Source organism: Harmonia axyridis, chromosome 3 (assembly GCF_914767665.1).
Source record: "Harmonia axyridis chromosome 3, icHarAxyr1.1, whole genome shotgun sequence".
NCBI classification, from domain to species: Eukaryota; Metazoa; Arthropoda; class Insecta; order Coleoptera; family Coccinellidae; genus Harmonia; species Harmonia axyridis.
Window position 1 is genome coordinate 33115277 of NC_059503.1, and position 16991 is coordinate 33132267.

General features: G+C 36.3%; 2 protein-coding genes across 3 annotated transcripts; one reads left to right on the forward strand and one right to left on the reverse strand.

Moving 5' to 3' along the window:
- On the forward strand, positions 1-5624 carry LOC123677165 (chymotrypsin-like). The gene is made up of 4 exons (XM_045613715.1): positions 1-157; positions 4576-4781; positions 4866-5092; positions 5181-5624. The coding sequence occupies exons 1-4, from the start codon at positions 110-112 to the stop codon at positions 5510-5512; spliced, it is 813 nt and encodes a 270-aa protein (XP_045469671.1). The 5' UTR covers positions 1-109; the 3' UTR covers positions 5513-5624.
- A 174-nt stretch (positions 5625-5798) lies between these two features.
- On the reverse strand, positions 5799-11444 carry LOC123677164 (pre-mRNA-processing factor 40 homolog A). Of its 2 annotated transcripts, none has more exons than XM_045613714.1 (12): positions 11285-11444; positions 10931-11221; positions 10736-10875; positions 10451-10560; positions 10304-10393; positions 9859-10235; positions 7911-8139; positions 7185-7424; positions 6893-7122; positions 6635-6829; positions 6356-6574; positions 5799-6252 (listed from the first exon to the last, which is right to left on the reverse strand). In XM_045613714.1, the coding sequence occupies exons 1-12, from the start codon at positions 11285-11287 to the stop codon at positions 6130-6132; spliced, it is 2247 nt and encodes a 748-aa protein (XP_045469670.1). In that variant the 5' UTR covers positions 11288-11444; the 3' UTR covers positions 5799-6129. The 2 variants fall into 2 exon arrangements, with proteins under 2 accessions (XP_045469670.1, XP_045469669.1); XM_045613713.1 differs by having other exon boundaries at positions 5799-6255.
- Positions 11445-16991: the final 5547 nt, after the last annotated feature.

Consider the following 16991-nt stretch of genomic DNA (forward strand, 5'->3'; position numbering starts at 1 on the left):
TATCTTTATCTATCGACTAAACAATGAACATACTGATAATTTCAACAAACCGAACTGAGCCAAAGTATAATGCTAAAATATTAACAAAAATTATTACACCTGAAAATAAATGTTCAGCAGTATGTTCTTGTTATGTTACATTTTCTTCGCATTCAACGTGAGTACCTACACAAAATTTATCAAATAAGTATTGCATAGTTCACTGAAAAGTTGATTACCTTGGGGTTAAGATACTTTCCTGAAATGAATTTTTTTTATATGATCTGAATTTTCCTACTTTTTTTGTTTTATTTGAATTGAACCTAGGTTTGCTCGATTTTTTTGCTAATTTTCACATAAAAATCTTATACAAAAAGTCTTGTGAAAGAGTGAAAATGCGGTTCTTCTGAAATTAAAGGTAAAAACGATTTTGAATTCTTCCATATGGAAGAAAAGAATTCAAAAATTTTCTACCATATGGTAGAAAAGGCCGGTAAATCAGAGGAACGTTTGACAGTGCTTCACTAATTCTGAAGGTTGGTGGGACCTCAAAAACGCTGAGAAGAGAAGAGTAGTTAAACTTTGGAAGATCACGAGAATGCCACGTGGTATAAACTCCTCTCAAGTCAAATATGGCATTCGAGCATAGGTCTGTTTTCGCTTTATGATTGGTGGGTGCTGAAATTTATTTCAAATAACTTCTGAACAGTATTGAATGACATTCGATACTTTCGAAGCGATACGATTTCAGTATCGATACTACTCATTTTGATATATCACGATCCAAAGTATCGAGTATCGGTACTTCACGTAGTATCGGCTCAAACGCATTAATTACGTTCGATAACAATCGCCTGTGATTGTTTAAGTCGATTTTAACAACTCATAATACATAACTCCGAGCTGGTCCCACACAATACTGAGCATGACCTTAGAACCGTGAATATTCAGTTTGGCCGTGTCGTAGATGCAATGCCGGGATATCCCCATGATTTTCTGCGCTTGGGAATATCGTATCGAACCCATTTTTCGTCACCAGTCATAATGCGATGCAGAATAAATCCCTTCCGGATTTGCCTTACAAGCAGCTGTTCACAAGCACAAAAACTACGATCAACATATCTTAGCTTCAACTAGTACGGCACCCAATTTCTTTGTTTCTGAATTATTCCCATGACTTTCAGGCATTTTCAAATGGCTTGTTGCATAACTCTTAATGATCCTGTCAATTCTTGTTGCGTTTGATACTAGTATCACCGCAATGGTTAAACATATTGAACCAATCGATCATTGAATCCTTTCAGATCATGTTATTTCGGTTCCCTTATCATTAGTTGAAACTCAGACATCTTTATCATATTCCTCGTGGACACGGTTTGTCCCTGAGGGAGTGGTGAACGAATTTAAATAGGAAAGGATAATGATCTTATAGAGATTCCTGGTCGATTGTAATCATGAAGAATCCATTTTCGGGTAGAATATTCAGGTTTCAGATTTTGGCATGCTTGTTACTCTATAGTCAGCAACATTATTGGAGGTTGGGTACAACAGAAATATTAAGATCATTAGGACATTCGTTGTTCAGTCTTGGGGCAGTGAACATGACATACTATGTCATTTTGTGTACCAGGATAGAATGTCATTTTGTTCGATACATAATTTTTATAATATTGAAGCATAAATTCAAAACAAAACTAATATATCTATCTTAAAACTTATACATATTATTACGTCATAACAGTAATAACAAGAAAATTTTCAAACAATAAATACTGTGATGGAACTCTCCGCCATATGCCATTTATCTATTGCACCGGTGAAACCGACAGTTCACAGTAGGATATAATTAATCACTGGTATTCGTGTCCTGACTTTTTAAATATTTCCCCTGTCCTCTTTGCCACTACATAGTTGAATATTTAGTAGGATATAATAATAATATTTTATTCACACTATAAATACCAATACTGTGAACAACTTCGACCCATCTAAACATTACATGGGGTGTCAGAAATACAAAATTAGTCAAATATATAAAACAAACAATGAAATCTACAGAATTACAAACATTTTCAACATTTCCTGAGATGAACTACCAAAACTGATCACTCCAGTATTCCTCCATCGAGTAGTAGGCCTTTTGAGCAAGTATCTTTTTGATCTCGTTTTTCAATTTCCTTTTGTCCATGATTTTTAATCGTTCTGGGATCTTATTGTATACTTGGATAGCCTCATGGTTGATACTCAGTTGAGCAGCATTTATTCTGTGGTACGGTGCTGTGAACATTCCTTGTTTCATACAATCATTTTCTTCGCAGGATTGCCAACATCACAAGTGGCACTTGAATCACTGTAAAACCCCGAGCTATACGGCGCCAATTTTGGAAAAATCCTAGAGATTATTATGTCCGCATTTCCCCTCTTCACTTGAAGAAATCTGTCATCAATACCAGAATCGTTGTCTGCCAGTTTGTCTGAAAACGTTCGACTACTCTTTTGATGATAGAGCGATACGCACGAAGTATCCTTGCAATATATTCATAATTACGTCCATTTTCAACAAGAGCAATAGCTTTTGCGCAATTTCCCGCACTTAAAATCATGTTCGGAGTTCTTTTATGCCCGCCACTCACGAAGCGTTTCTTCGAGCGTTTGGTAGCAAGCGTCGAAGAGATTCCAGTCGGGCAGTCAAGTTCATACTCTGATTTACAGTCGTACGGCCGTGTCCCGAGCTGTCTGACTGGAATCTCTTCGACGCTTGCTACCAAACGCTTGAAGAAACGCTTCGTGAGTGGCGGGCATTAGGTCTCTCACTGTCAAACTGACATTGAGGCAACAACAAGCAAAGCCAAATTTTCAAAAAATCGAATCAAATTTATTCACAAAAAGTTACATGAACAAGATAACAATTATTAGGCAATTCAAAAAAGTTAAGAGAAAAAAACAAAACACAATTCCAATAAAGACTCGCCTCGTTTCCTATTCCCATTGGAGAAAAATTCATCTACAGGATATCATGAAATTCCTATGTCGCTTCTTGAAATTTGGCATCCTTCTAAATTGTACTGGTAGGTGGTTGTACAAATTTACAGCTGAATAACTTGTAGCTTTTTGTGTATGCTTAATTAATTAGGTGGACGGAACTAAAAGATCTCTATTTCATGTAGAGTTATGATGGAATAATAATAATAATAATAATAATGCCTTTATTGAAGAGAATAAAAAACATTACAACTCCAAAAAGAAACATCAGAAAAAATCAATCACAGGGCGGAGTTCAGATGGTGATGAAGCCATACACCCCTGCTCTTCCACTCAAACCCTTTGTGCCCCGCTTTGTGTACCTATATTTAATAAGTTTTCATGGACATCAGTAAACATGAGAAAATAATCTTGCAATATTCCAGAGAATATTACTTACAGGAGTGTTGTTGATTTCTGCGAGTGTTATCAACGCTCTCTTCTGTTACCGGAATACAAGTTTCGCTTCCGAAGCATCTCCCGAAATGTGCAGGTCAATGGCCATATGACATGCGACTCCATAGACGCATGTCATATGGCCATGGTTTGCTATGGCTGAAGGAAGTTTCCACAGCGCGGGGGTGACACAGGACAGGAGTAAGTTTGGCTATATCGTTAGTGCCCTACCAGGCAAGTATGAGAGGTGAAGGATATCATCATGTATCCACCTACCGACGAGGCCTCCTACAAGTTGAGGACGGATGTGTGCCACTCAAGAAGAGAAGACTCGACGCCTCCTGGAGCATGAAAAAATGGGACATCACAATTTCTTCGTCCAGGGCCTTGCAGATCCAACCACCCCGGAGAGTCTGATGAAATCCCTATGGATGAACCGTCTGCCCAAGAGTGTCCAGGTGTTTTGTTGACTATGTTCTGTCACTAGCCAATGGAACACCCATCGCCTCGTATGGTTCAATCACCCTCAGGCTGAACTTAGGACTATGCCTAGATTTCACCTGGAGGTTTGCCATAGTAGATGTATTCAAACCCATCATCGGTATCGACTTCCTGAGCTTCTACAACCTGCCAGTAGACGTAAGGAACCAAGGAGATTTGTAATAAACAATTTTATCTACAGTTTACTGAAAAAATGTTGAAAACTGAATTACAAATAAAATATGAGACCTCAAATTTTACCGAATATCATTTTTTTGCATGAGTATCCATTCGATCCATGAACCGTCGACCATCGCCATATATGAATAATAAACTTAAAATAGACCTAGATTAAATTTATATAACAGTCTACAAATGGATTTAGAAAAACTCCAACATAAAATTTGATTCAAAATGATGAAATGCTGTTCATTATGGTTAATTTTATATCTGAGAAAATATTTGACTTCCGTTTGGATTTTTCATTCCAGAATGAAGCGACAGTGGGTATATTTCATTATCTGTGTCTCAGTCAAACGAAAAAATTTAGTAGCTAGATACATACTACGTTTTTTAAACTTACTCAACTCAATTTTGTAAATACACTATCACTGCTTATTATACTTATTATTATTGTATGCTATATTTTTATTTCGCTTAATTGCTGACGGATATTCCTCCAACTTTCTCACGTTTCAGGTTGGAGTACTAAATGCTCATGACTTTAGTTATCCTAAAGATAGAGCGGCAAATAACCTGGGGATAATAGGTGGTAACAATGCCTTTCCTCACTCGCTAGGTTATCAAGTAGGCATAAGGATTGAACAGAGTGAAAATACTATATTTTGTGGTGGATCCTTGATTACCTCTTCTTATGTTTTAACTGCTGCACATTGCTTGATGGAGTATGTAAACTAAGATAAATACTCAAAACATTTCAAGTTGAAAAATTAAATTTTTTTCAAATCTAAAAAAGTGAAATTTTTTAGTGTTGTTTCGTTAGAAATCATACTTGGTGCCCACAATATTAATAAGACAGAATGTACTCAAAAAAGGATAACTACTGACAACTACACCATACATCCTCAATGGGATCTTTCAAATCTTATCCATGATATTGGCCTGATTCATCTGCCAAAACCAGTGAAAACAGGCATTATTATAAGGACCATAGAACTGCCTAAGAATGATGATGATGATTATGCAGGAGATAAAGGTAAATAAATTATTATCATACAAGCACACACTTTTAATACTTCTCATTCTCAAGTAGTCACATCCTAGTTTCAATATTATATTTACAGCTCTGATGAGCGGTTGGGGCATGACAAGATATAATGAAAGCATACCCAGTATCCTTCAATATGCCGAAAGTACAATTCTGAGCAACAAAGAATGCTTAGACATTAAACCTTTCCAAAAGGTCATAAGAGACACCCATTTGTGTCTTTCAAGTAGGGGGAAGGTGAGTAGCTGTGATGGAGACTCAGGTGGCCCCCTGGTTGTCCACAATGTTCAAGTTGGAATTGTATCTTTCACGATCAAAGAATGCAAATTGTCCAAACCCTCAGTTTTTACCAGGATATCAAAGTATTTAGATTGGATTGAAGACAACTCAGATTGGAAAAGAAAGTAGCATACAGTTATTGAATAATGATATGGCAAACAATAGAAAGTGCAAAACAAGATTGAAATGAAAGCCATAAAAATGTCAGTTTTTCTTCATCAATAAAGTTATTCAGAGTCAATGGAATTCTTTCATCCAATTCGAGTTCAATATCATTTTCAAACGCTTGAAGAATTACTGATTTCAGTTGTTTTGAACATATCAGGCAAAACATCAATTTTTTGCCTTTGATGAAAAACTAGTGGCCCATCTTTCTCAACCTCCATCATTTGGATTTTGATTTAAAAAAAATATCTCTTTGTTAAAAATTATATTTAAAAGATTTCGGTTTTATAGGAAAGGAGGAAAGCAGAAAAGGTTGGACAAAAGACAAATATAATTTTTTTTTCTTAAAATTAAAATGGATCGTTTACAAAAAAAAAATGGAAACATTACTAAAATTTGATGGTATGTTCACCTTTAGTTTTACTTTCCTTTCTACTCGCAATAATTATATAATGGTAAATTAAAAATTTTAAAATGAGTTATTTTGATAGCCGGGATAAGAAACCTTTTTCCCATTTGTCAGTTTCAATTTATGAGAATATCAATGACCATAGATACAACTCATGGAAGATTAATTGAATCTAATCACTTTCAGGCTCTTTTAATTGAGCCAACAGAAGAGCCCTTCGCCTCTCCAATTCGCTTTCAGTGAAGTCTCCTTTTCCTTCTCCTTCAATGTTTTTCGGGTGTTTTTGTTCAGGGGGCTGCTGCACAAAAGCAACAAGTAAGCAATACAAAACTTCTTAAATTTAATTAACAAATATCAAAACAAGTTCAGATCAATAACAGACAATATCAATCACTCACCGAAGGGCTCTTTTTCTTATGCTTTTTCTTTGATTTTTTCTTCCTGTAATCATCATCTGTGCCTTCTGAAGCTGATATGCTACCAGACTTTTTTTTTGATTTATACTTGTCACTGTCAGATTCGCTGGAAGATTTGTATTTCTTGCTCTTCTTTTTCTTTGATTTCCTAGATCTGGAATGATGATGACTACATGATTCCTCCATTTCATGTTGGAAGTCCTTTTGGAAGAAAAATTACATTATATTTAAAACGAAAAAATTAATTCCAGAGTTACCAACCTTATAAATTTTATGTCTTTCAGAGTCAGAAGAAATAGCTAAAAATTCCTCCTCATTTTGAACCTTTTCTTTTACCTCTTCCCAAGTACAATCAGGATCTATATTCAATTCCTTCAGTAAATTTTTGAATTGTAATTCTTGTTTTTTCATACGTTTCAATTCCTCTTTTGCCCTTTCTTTTTCCCTCACCTCAGCCTAATAAATTAGAGATTTTTTAAATTTTGGAATTCGAAATACATTATATGAAAATAATCTTACTTTTTCCAAAAGAGAATTAAAAGTTAGTTTTACATTCCCAGCATCCAAGGTAGCACTTTTCCTATCTTCACAAATAACAGTCGCAAACTGGTCGAATGTTGTATCAATTTCTACTTCGAATTCCTTTTCCTTCAGTATTTCCTTTATTATTTTCTTCTCGTCATGAAAACGAGCTTTAAGATCTTCCACATAAAATTTGAAGAGATCTAAAGGAGTCGAACCACTTTGACCTAAAAAAATATATTTTGGTTCATTATTGAAAAAATAAGATGTCATTCAAAGATCAAATTACCTAGCATTGCTGAGAATCGTACATCCGCAGAGATCAGAGGATAAAGTTCAACCCACAGAGACATTGAAGTTAACTTCCCTTCTTCATGTAAATGATCGAGAAGAGACAAGAACCTATCCCTGTTTTTACGATATTGTCTCTTCAATCTCTTTTTTTCTCGTTCTTTTTCTTCCGCATGTTCTTTTTCCAAAGCTCTGATATGCTCTTCAAATATAACCAAAGCATCTTCCTTATCCATGGCTACAATATGCAAATTATAGAATATTCCAGAAAAGTAATAAAAAAAGATTGGCTTATTTCAACACTACTATCAAATCATAACATAGCGATCATTAAGAATAGAACTTTCAGGAATAAATATTCAATTCATTAGTACTGTATGGGCACCATCATACAACTCTTGAATTTTATGATTTTTTTGCTAAGTCAGTAATGAACTTTTTCATATTAATTTCTTGATTTAAAACTAAATTAAGAGATAGAGCAGCTTCATGTGAACTTGCTCTTAGGTTTTCTTTTTAATAAAAATAAAGATATTCATTATTATTTTTATATCCATATAATGTTCCAGCTTTTATGCTGCATGGTTTAAAAACATATAATCATCCATTAACTTCTACAGTTGTAGTACAGTACCTACTATACTGTATGTACGGATGCTGAATGGACAACATTTTCAGTAATGAATTTTTTTTATGGGAAATTATTTACTTGCAAAATACTAACCAAGAAGATTTACATCATTCTTGAATTCAGGATTGTCCAAAAGCATTTTTTGAGCTTCAGACCATGTAATATCAAATGTGATTTTGGGCATGGTGTCCAAAACTTCAGCCAAACGTTTCATATTATGTTTCTTCAACTTCTTAGCATCTTCTTTTTCTCTTTTAGCTAAGGCAAATATCACATCTTCATAAATATCTCTACGATCTGAATCAGACACGTTATTCCATACCTGAAAACAAATTGAAATGTTTTTTCTTGATCTGTTTTTGAATTTGGTGGTGGATACAGATATGTCCATTACGTATTCCAATTACAGATAAAATTTTAAAAGTATAAATGTGTAATTTTGAATACATTAATAGTAAATAATTGATGATTTTCATTCATTTCTTCTTTCACTTTGCACGATTTAATTTCAAACTGTTTTTGCAAAAACACAACAAAAATAATTCCAGTCACAGAAAAAAATAAGTGATTTCTGTGGACTCAGTCATGACTCCATCCAAATATTCATATCAAATTCAAACATCGGACCAGTGGAATGAAACATACAGAGAACGAGGAAGTTTCAGGTGCTCAATGAACACCCAATGTCTGAAAACCTGAAATTCTTATTGGTGCATCTAAGAACCAAACTTGAGGCACCTCCTGAAAGACTTGTAAAAGTAATGGTGAGGATTGAAAGATTAGAAGGTTACAAGGATTATTTGGAATAGTATGAAATGCATCATCTGCGTGCAAATTTTCAAACACAAAAGTAATAGGCTGAACAAACCGCAACGACCCCTATTCAAATAATAATAATAGAACATTGGTTGAAACAGAAGTATTGGGTACTTTTGTAATATTATATTACTCGAATTTTGTATTGTTCTGGTGACGTAATTAATTCGTATCAAGCTTGAAATTGTTGGGCCATTACTTGTTGGCACAGTATTGATAAGCTCTGTGTATGATCCTCCCAGTCGCCTATGAAAGTATACAAAAAGCATACCGATCCCGCATGGCATCCTTACCCACAAATCAGAAAAAAGCCTTAATATACATTTACATATAAAATTTCAATTCTGTTGGATTCTCTGTCACTGAAATGTTGAGTTTCAAAGTTTTGAAATTACTAAGAAAAAAATTTCAAACGGCCATATTTACGGAACCCCTAGTGGATTTTACCCATTAACTCTAAATTTATTGTAGTTTTTCACAAAGTAACTCTGAAGATGCCTACCATTGTTTTAGGAAAAACACCAGGTGAAGAATCGATTAGTCCACCACCAAATACACAGAACATTCTGACTCTGTTAAATAAACTTACTGCCTCAATAATGATGTAACCTCCAAAATATAATTTTGAAATTTGTATTTCTGCTTGATTCATATAAGTTTTATAAATTGTTAGAAAATATTTTATTCTCAAATATTATTAGTGTATCTTTACCGATCTAAAGTGGTGACTAGTAGATACAGTGGCAACTGGCCAAGTATAGCAGAAGCAAAGAAGCTAGCCTATCAGGACTAAAATTATGATATGCTTGATCAAGAGGGAGAAATCATTGAAACAGTCTAATTGAAGTTTCAATTATTCATTGCTTATAATGTTCAAAATACATTATAAATCCTATAAACCGCTGATGATTAGCCGAATATTTATTTATAAGAATATACAGAGCTGAGGAACTTAAGAAAATAGCATTTGATTTCAATCAATATACACAGTTATATTATTGTCTGTTTCTTCTCAAATAAAGTGTGTCACCCATTGACAGCTGTGAGCGAAATAGAAGACCGTTATGTGGCATAACACAATGTTCATGTTTAATTTGACAGTTTAGTTTTGGCGTGTTCCAGTCATAGCGAGGGCTTGAAGCTCTATTGGACCAAGCCCCGGGGTGACACACACTTGACTAGAAAGCACTTTTCAATAATTTAATATTGGTTTTCTTCAACTCACCTCTAAAAATGAAAACATTTCATCACATCTATAATACTTTGTAGCAGATGTTATTTGATCTGAATTGAGCAAAAATTCTTCGAGTTGTTCCTTTGACCTCTTTGCTTTAATCCGTTGTTCTTCTTTCTCATCTTTCAGTTTTTGAGTCTTATAAGCATTGAACACTTGCTTTCTTTCATTGAGTTTTTTGAAACTCTCGTATCTTGGATCGTTAATTATCATTTTTACGCAAGTGTCCCAAGTTGCATTTGATGGAACATTTTTTTCTTTTAAAAGTTCTTTAAAGGCCTCCATTGCCTCCTTTTTATCTCTAAATACTTTCACTTCAGGAAGAACAGGTAAGTTGTCTTTTTCTGGTTCTTTAATAGGTTCTTCTTCTGCAAAAAGGGTTATTGTTAAGCATTCTATCAGAATATAAAATTTTTGTTTCTTTGAAGAGAAATACCTTTCTTAGGTTCTGGATTCGGAAGCTCAATAGATGCTAATGTTGCTGCCATAGCAGCTTCAAGAGCACTTTTCCCACCTGGACTTGCATCTAGAAAATAGAAGCATTTATAATACTGCATGTAATCTAGCTTCGCAAAACACTTACTTTGAGCAGTTAGAACACTTGGAGAATTACTACCAGAATTAATGGGTAGAGGAAGGGGCAAAGGACTAGAAACTTCATTTGTTGGTTTAATAACTTTAGCTGATTCAGTTCTAAAACAAAAATAGAAAATCTTATATCGCAAAAGATCTAGAAGTTTTTTATAATGATCTGAAAAATTGAATGAATTTTTCCGATAATAATAATAATGTTCCTTGCTGGAGAAATAACATTATATCATTTTATCTCTACTTTTAAAAAACTGGAAATAAAGTAGTAGGTACACACTCTGATAAGGAAATTTTAGCTTTAATTTCTTCTAATTCTGGTGGTATGACCCATCTGGATTCTTTAGTATTAATATTATGGTAATAAATTTTTCCATTATCAGCAGTATATTCTTTCCATGGACACTGAGACAGTAGGAGCTGAAAAATGAAATTGATCTTAATTTTACAACTCAAATTGATGAGGAATATCTACCTCTGCGGGGGACTTTAATTGATCTGGTTTCTGCCATGAACTTTGTTTTGTGACTGAATTATAATAATAGATTCGTCCATCAGGAGCCTTATGCTCAGTCCATTGGTCTGAAGGATTAGGAGCAGGAGCAGCAAAAGCACCAAAACCGGGTGGTGGAACACTAAATGGTGGAATAATAGGAGCAAAATTTCCAATTGGCGGTATCTGTACCGGGGGTATCAATGGGGGAGTACCAATTGTTTGAGGAGGAACAAAAGCAGGGGGTGGAATATTACTTGGTATATTGGGATCCTGAAATATAAATATTCCTTTATGAAAACGTATATTTTCTTGAAAACAGCATACTAAACCTACCATCTTGCTGACTTTTGCAGTATTAATGTATCATTATATTATTCATCAGACTCCCGAAATCAATTATTCGCTATCAATTATGTTTTATATAATTTTTTTGCCTTCACAACCTGCAAAAAATTTCCTAGCCTATAATCTTATATTCTTATTTGAAAACAAAACCACAGATCAATAAATCATAAATCTCTGACAAAACTCTCGACACAGAATCAAATATTTCTTCTTCTTTTCTTTTCCAATGTGCTAGGCTATCCGCCATTTACCATTAAACAAGTCCATCGTCGATCCTCCCAATCTTTTTTTGAAGGCTCAGCAATACAGGGTTCTAAGGAGAGGGTATACTAAACTCATCACGTCTCATACATAAATCCCAGACATACTTGGAAACAAAGGTTAGCCAGGTCCCTATAATTTTTCTTCCGAGATTAGCACCTTGTCGTGGTGGGAGCGCTTGTAGGAAGTGCCTGCTGTGAAGTAGACAGTGAAAGTAAGACTGACCAGAAAATGTGGCGTGGCTAATCCCAGCCTGCTACATTACATTTCCCATACCTCAACAATACCAGTATCATTATTATTATTACATGAAATAATAGCTGAGGTTTGGAACCTATAAAAGCTCAGAAATGAAAAAAATTGAATTAAACAGAAGTACATTAGAAAAAACTAAACTAAAGTAAACCAAAAAGCTCAAAGGTAAATAGACAAAGTCACCGCCGAGTACACCATCCATCGTATCTTGGCTTGAACGAGTTCACAGAAGGGGCCCCAACAATATCCGCCGGCAGATTGTTCCAGACGTTGAACACTCGATTTGGCAAAAACTGCTGTCTAGCAGTTGTTCTGAAATTTTGTTTCAGGTGCTTGTATTCATGACCTCGTAGATGGTTGAAATTGAGTAAAAAGGTGTTGATATGATCGATTCCGTAGAGCATTTGGTGCGTGGCTTTATATGTAATTATTAGATCCCCTCTCAAGCGACGCTCCGCAAACGATGATAGGTGGATTAGTTTGAGTCGTTCTTCATAGGTTGGTCTAGACCGACCATATGGGATCCTTGTAGCCCATCTCTGCACCCTCTCTAGTGCTTCAACATCTTTTATTAGGTGGGGGTTCCATACTGGACCGGAAAACTCCATAATAGGTCGAATGTAGGCTAAATAGATCTTAGCACAAACCTCGGAATGACATCCATGAAAAGCCTTGCTCATCAAGTAGGTAGATCGTCACGCCTTTGATACCACATACTCAACATGCTTGGATCACGAAAGATCCTCGTCACCATCACTCCCAAGTCGTTATGGCTGTCTGTTGTCCTTAAAACAGTATTCTGCAAAACATAGCTATGTCTCGGGTTATTTTTGCCTACATGCAAGACCACACACTTTTTAATATTCAGGGGGAGCAACATGTTCCCTCAAACACCACATTCCTGCCAATACCTCGCCCAATTCTAAGAACATCATCTAATCTCTCCCCTTCCAAGTGACAGGTTCTAGCGAAACGAGCAACACGAAAAGAAAAGCAGAGCAGCCAGCCAGCCAGCCTGCTGGGCCCACCAAACAGGAGATAGAGGCGCAGAACCGACCAGACAGAGGCCCTAAAGGTAGGTGGAAATCATTGACAGGTCTAGCAGAACGAGACACAAGAGGCCGAGAAGGAAGCAAGAAGATGCGAACATTGAATAACTTCATAACTTCCCGGCACGAACTATTATTATTATTATTATAACTGGGGTCGTTTTGCTTCGGTAAGCCTTCCGGGAACTGCGACCATGCATACCTTTTGTTCACTACCCTACTCATTCATAGAAACCCAGGGAGGTCTTCAATGACGTTAATAAAATTGACAACCTCCCTAGGGGCCTTGGCCATTACCTCTCTGGTATCCAGGACCGGCTTGCCCATGTGAATGGTTCTTAGGCCAGCCAACTCTGGACACTTGCATATCAAGTGTTCAGCCGTTTCTACTTCCGATCCACAGAGCCTGCAAATCTCGTCTGCTGACTTACCCATACGGTACAAATGATGTTTGTACCGACAGTGCCCCGTCAGCAGTCCCACCATCACCCGAAGCTCTGCTCACGACAGCTTCAGGAGCTTTCTGGTGTAAGTAGGTGAAAACTTCACGAATTTCTTTGCCTGAGCAAGTCTAGGAGTGTTAGTCCAGTGGATTGTCCTACTGTTCAACTCCCATAGCTGGACCGCAGCTTTGTATTGGTCTTTTCCTATCCCACAGAAAGGCTCAGGTCCAGCAGGTCTTAACCTTGATGCACTTTTTGCAAGCTCATCCGCTCTCTCATTTCCTTCAACCCCACAGTGCCCTGGTACCCATAGTAGAGTCACCTTATTTCCTCTGGCCAGTTGCTTTATGGTGTTACGGCACTCCCAAGTCAGCAGAGACCCCTCACAGCACGATTCCAGGGATCTCAGCGTGGTTTGGCTGTCCGTGGTGATGTATCTACATCACCACGCCCCTTTGAGGTTCATTTTGAGACACTCCTGGGCGCATACATAAACAGCCATTATCTCGGTCTGTAGAATCGAGGGCTCACTTCCCAGGGCTTTAGAGATCCTCAGTCTAGGTCCATATATACCAATGTTCCGGCACGAACTAAGGTGAATCCTATGCTGTGAGGACTTAGGATTTGCGTTAGTTATGCTAGTTCGCAAAGGTCGCGAGACCCTTGGGTTGAGACCAGAGTCAAGGCTTCTCCTCGTGGAAGATTAAGTTCGAATGGAGGAGGCTTGCCGATCACCTCCCTGCGGGGAACTACCTCAGGCTTGAGTTCTGTAATCAGAGCTATGAGAGAAACCATAGAACGAGGGAGCTCATTGATGGGTAGTTGCCTCTCGCTTTTTAGGGCATATATTGAATGGTTCTACCACCGAAAATGAATTGTTTCTGTCCTATCCCAAACTCATAAGATAGGACAGCGTCCCACAAAGACGGACATTTCGCCGTAGAGTACCAAACCCTTGGTGAGCCGGCTGCACTGAGGCTGAACGCGTATGAGGAAGGTTGGCGTCCTTGGAACCTTTCTCCACGGGTTCGGCGGAAGTGTAATGGAGGTTTTTAGTGAGTATGCCCTTCAGCAGTGCCTCACATTACCCAACAGTTGCCGACAGGTGTTTTAAACTTGTCGAGGTTAAATTTGTTGGGTGTCCATAACGTGGATTTCTCTCCATTTAAAAAAAAGTACCTTTAATTTGATATTTGAGCTGATTGAGAAATTGTAAAGCAGCCTGTAAATAATTACATCATTTGAAAATATCAAGTCGTAGATATTAATGGGAAATGTTCTAATATTTTCATATTTACTTAAGTCTGCGTGCAATATTTTACAGTTATTCTGATTACGTCGACAAAAGAAAAAAATGTGCCAAAGACCACCTTTGTCTCCACAATTAAAGAGATCCGAACTGATTACACCTCAACCTATTGACAGTAGTAATGTTACCTCTAGGGATATCGATCCCATGAAACCATGGAGAATGTTTCAATGTCTTGGAGCTGATATAAGTAGGAGTAGGAGTATATATCATTAGTATACTCCAAACTGTTGTCCATTTTTCCTAGATTTTGTACCTGTATTGTGGTCAATAATCTCTGATCTCCCTTAAAATTGAGGAAAGTTGATTTTTTGAAACCTATATAGATAATTTGGTAAGTTCGTCTGCACCATCGTTTCCCTAAAGGTTAGTATGGCTTTCCAAATAAATTCAATTGAGAAACCCTTTTCGGAAAAGAATTGTAGATTCGATTCAGATGGAGAGGGAGATGTGATCATTTCCTGCTGAGAGAGACCATTTTGAGATCTTTTCTTTTCTTCTGAGGAATTTCTTTTTTAGTGTTGCCTCTAGTATTTCGGTCATTTCAACAGAACATATTGAAAAAAAAAGAATATTTGAGCAATCGATATATCATTTGGACTGTTATTCCTATGCTTATATTATTCGTTTTCGAGGCAGTACACCGGGTTATAATCTTGAAATGAACCTGATTACGCTGTTTAAAATGCAACTTTGACAAACCCATGAAGAATATTTTACAAGTCTGGTATGGACCGATAGCAATGAAGCATGGCAAGTGGGTCGTTGATTGACTCATACAATTTTTCTAATCTAACCGTTAATAGGGATTCGAAGATCTTCAATAAACATATGTTGTCAATGCTATGTACCCTCTAACTAATGCCCGCCACTCACGAGGCGTTTTTTCGAGCGTTTGGAAGTAGGCGTTCAAATAGTAGCTAGTCTATACTGACTACCATCCCATGCGTCCATCGAAACCTGCCACTCAAGAGGTTGTTTTATTGAGTACCCGGGTCGGATTTCAGATGATCACAGACAGCTGGCAATTTATCAGGTACCGTCGGAACTTCGTAGCATACCAATTTCTTGTGAAAAATGAAAGAATTTTTGATAGGTTTCATCGAAAAATATAGGCAGAAAACTTGTCTATGGAAAATAAAAAATTCAGCATACGCGAACAGGAATATCAAAAATAAAGCCTATGGAGAACTAGTAGAATATTCCAAAGGAAAATTACAGAATGAAAGACTAGATGTGAATTTCTATTCTGTGATGAAAAGTAGCGTATTCTTCATAGCTTACTCTCTATTTCAAAACCATGTATTGCCATAGCATAGTATAAGGAAAGGATAGTAAGCCAACCGCCGTTTGACGGCAAGGAAATAGTCACCAGGGGTCACTACTGTAGTTGGATTTCGTGACTACCCAAAGTGGAGAAGTAACTCGATAATAGATGGCGCAGAAATAATACGATAATTCATTCGGTGGCGTGGTTGAAAAGGGGTCGCATGACATTGCCAACAATTTTTATGTTATTATTAAGTTACCATTACATTTGAATATTCGAATATTCATTGAATATTTATTCAAAATATAGAAATCTTCTGAACACTCTATTTCAAATAGTTTAGTTCTTCAAAATAACACCAATTTTTTCAGAGGGCTTCACTTTACGGACCAATTTTTGACAGTAAAATTCGAGTTAAACGTGAGTACAACTAGATGGCGCTCAACATCAACAAAATCGAAAAAAGCACTACACTGGTTTACTATCCTTTCCTTATACTATGGTATTGCTCATACTGTGGGAAATATTATTTCTCACGGCACTTTGCCCACACTAGCTTGGTAGACCAATGAAATTGGCCTTTTGAGTCGTTTCTAAGGAAACACAATAAACTAGCACATACTCTCAACGAAGGCCATTTTGATTTGAATCAAGTCCATTACTTGAATTAATTGAAATTCGTGCAGTTGTAGGAAAAGAATAGTGTGCAACATGTAGAGAAAGTCCTTTTCTCGTTCGTGTGTTTGCGGCACTCGCCTTTCAGGCTCATGCCACAAATTTCCACACTCGCAAGAAAAGTTGGACTTTCCTCACTTGTTGCACAATATACTATTTCTACAATTGATATTTTATTGTGTTATTAATATATTATCTCCAATCCTAGATATTATTGAGTCTTGAGTATTCACATGAATTATATTTCTTTAAATGATTATTCAAGCTATTAGCATAAATAAAATTGAAATATAGTTGCTTTGAATAAACTATTATTTAGGTGAAGTCCAGTTCAGATTTCGAATTTATTTTTCAATATGAAGAAAATGAGATATGAATGATAATGAAAGAGTTCATCATTAATTTGAAATTTTGTATATTTTACAAAAAAAAT

Excerpts from the sequence above, each read along its gene's own strand:
- LOC123677165 (XM_045613715.1), top strand. The coding sequence starts at position 110 with ATGTTCAGCAGTATGTTCTTGTTATGTTACATTTTCTTCGCATTCAAC. Across the intron at positions 158-4,575 it reads ACATTTTCTTCGCATTCAAC|GTTGGAGTACTAAATGCTCA; the intron begins GTGAGTACCTAC and ends CTCACGTTTCAG. Across the intron at positions 5,093-5,180 it reads TGATTATGCAGGAGATAAAG|CTCTGATGAGCGGTTGGGGC; the intron begins GTAAATAAATTA and ends TTATATTTACAG.
- LOC123677164 (XM_045613713.1), bottom strand. Across the intron at positions 10,876-10,930 it reads AATTAAAGTCCCCCGCAGAG|CTCCTACTGTCTCAGTGTCC; the intron begins GTAGATATTCCT and ends TTCATTTTTCAG. Across the intron at positions 10,561-10,735 it reads GCTAAAATTTCCTTATCAGA|AACTGAATCAGCTAAAGTTA; the intron begins GTGTGTACCTAC and ends TTTTTGTTTTAG.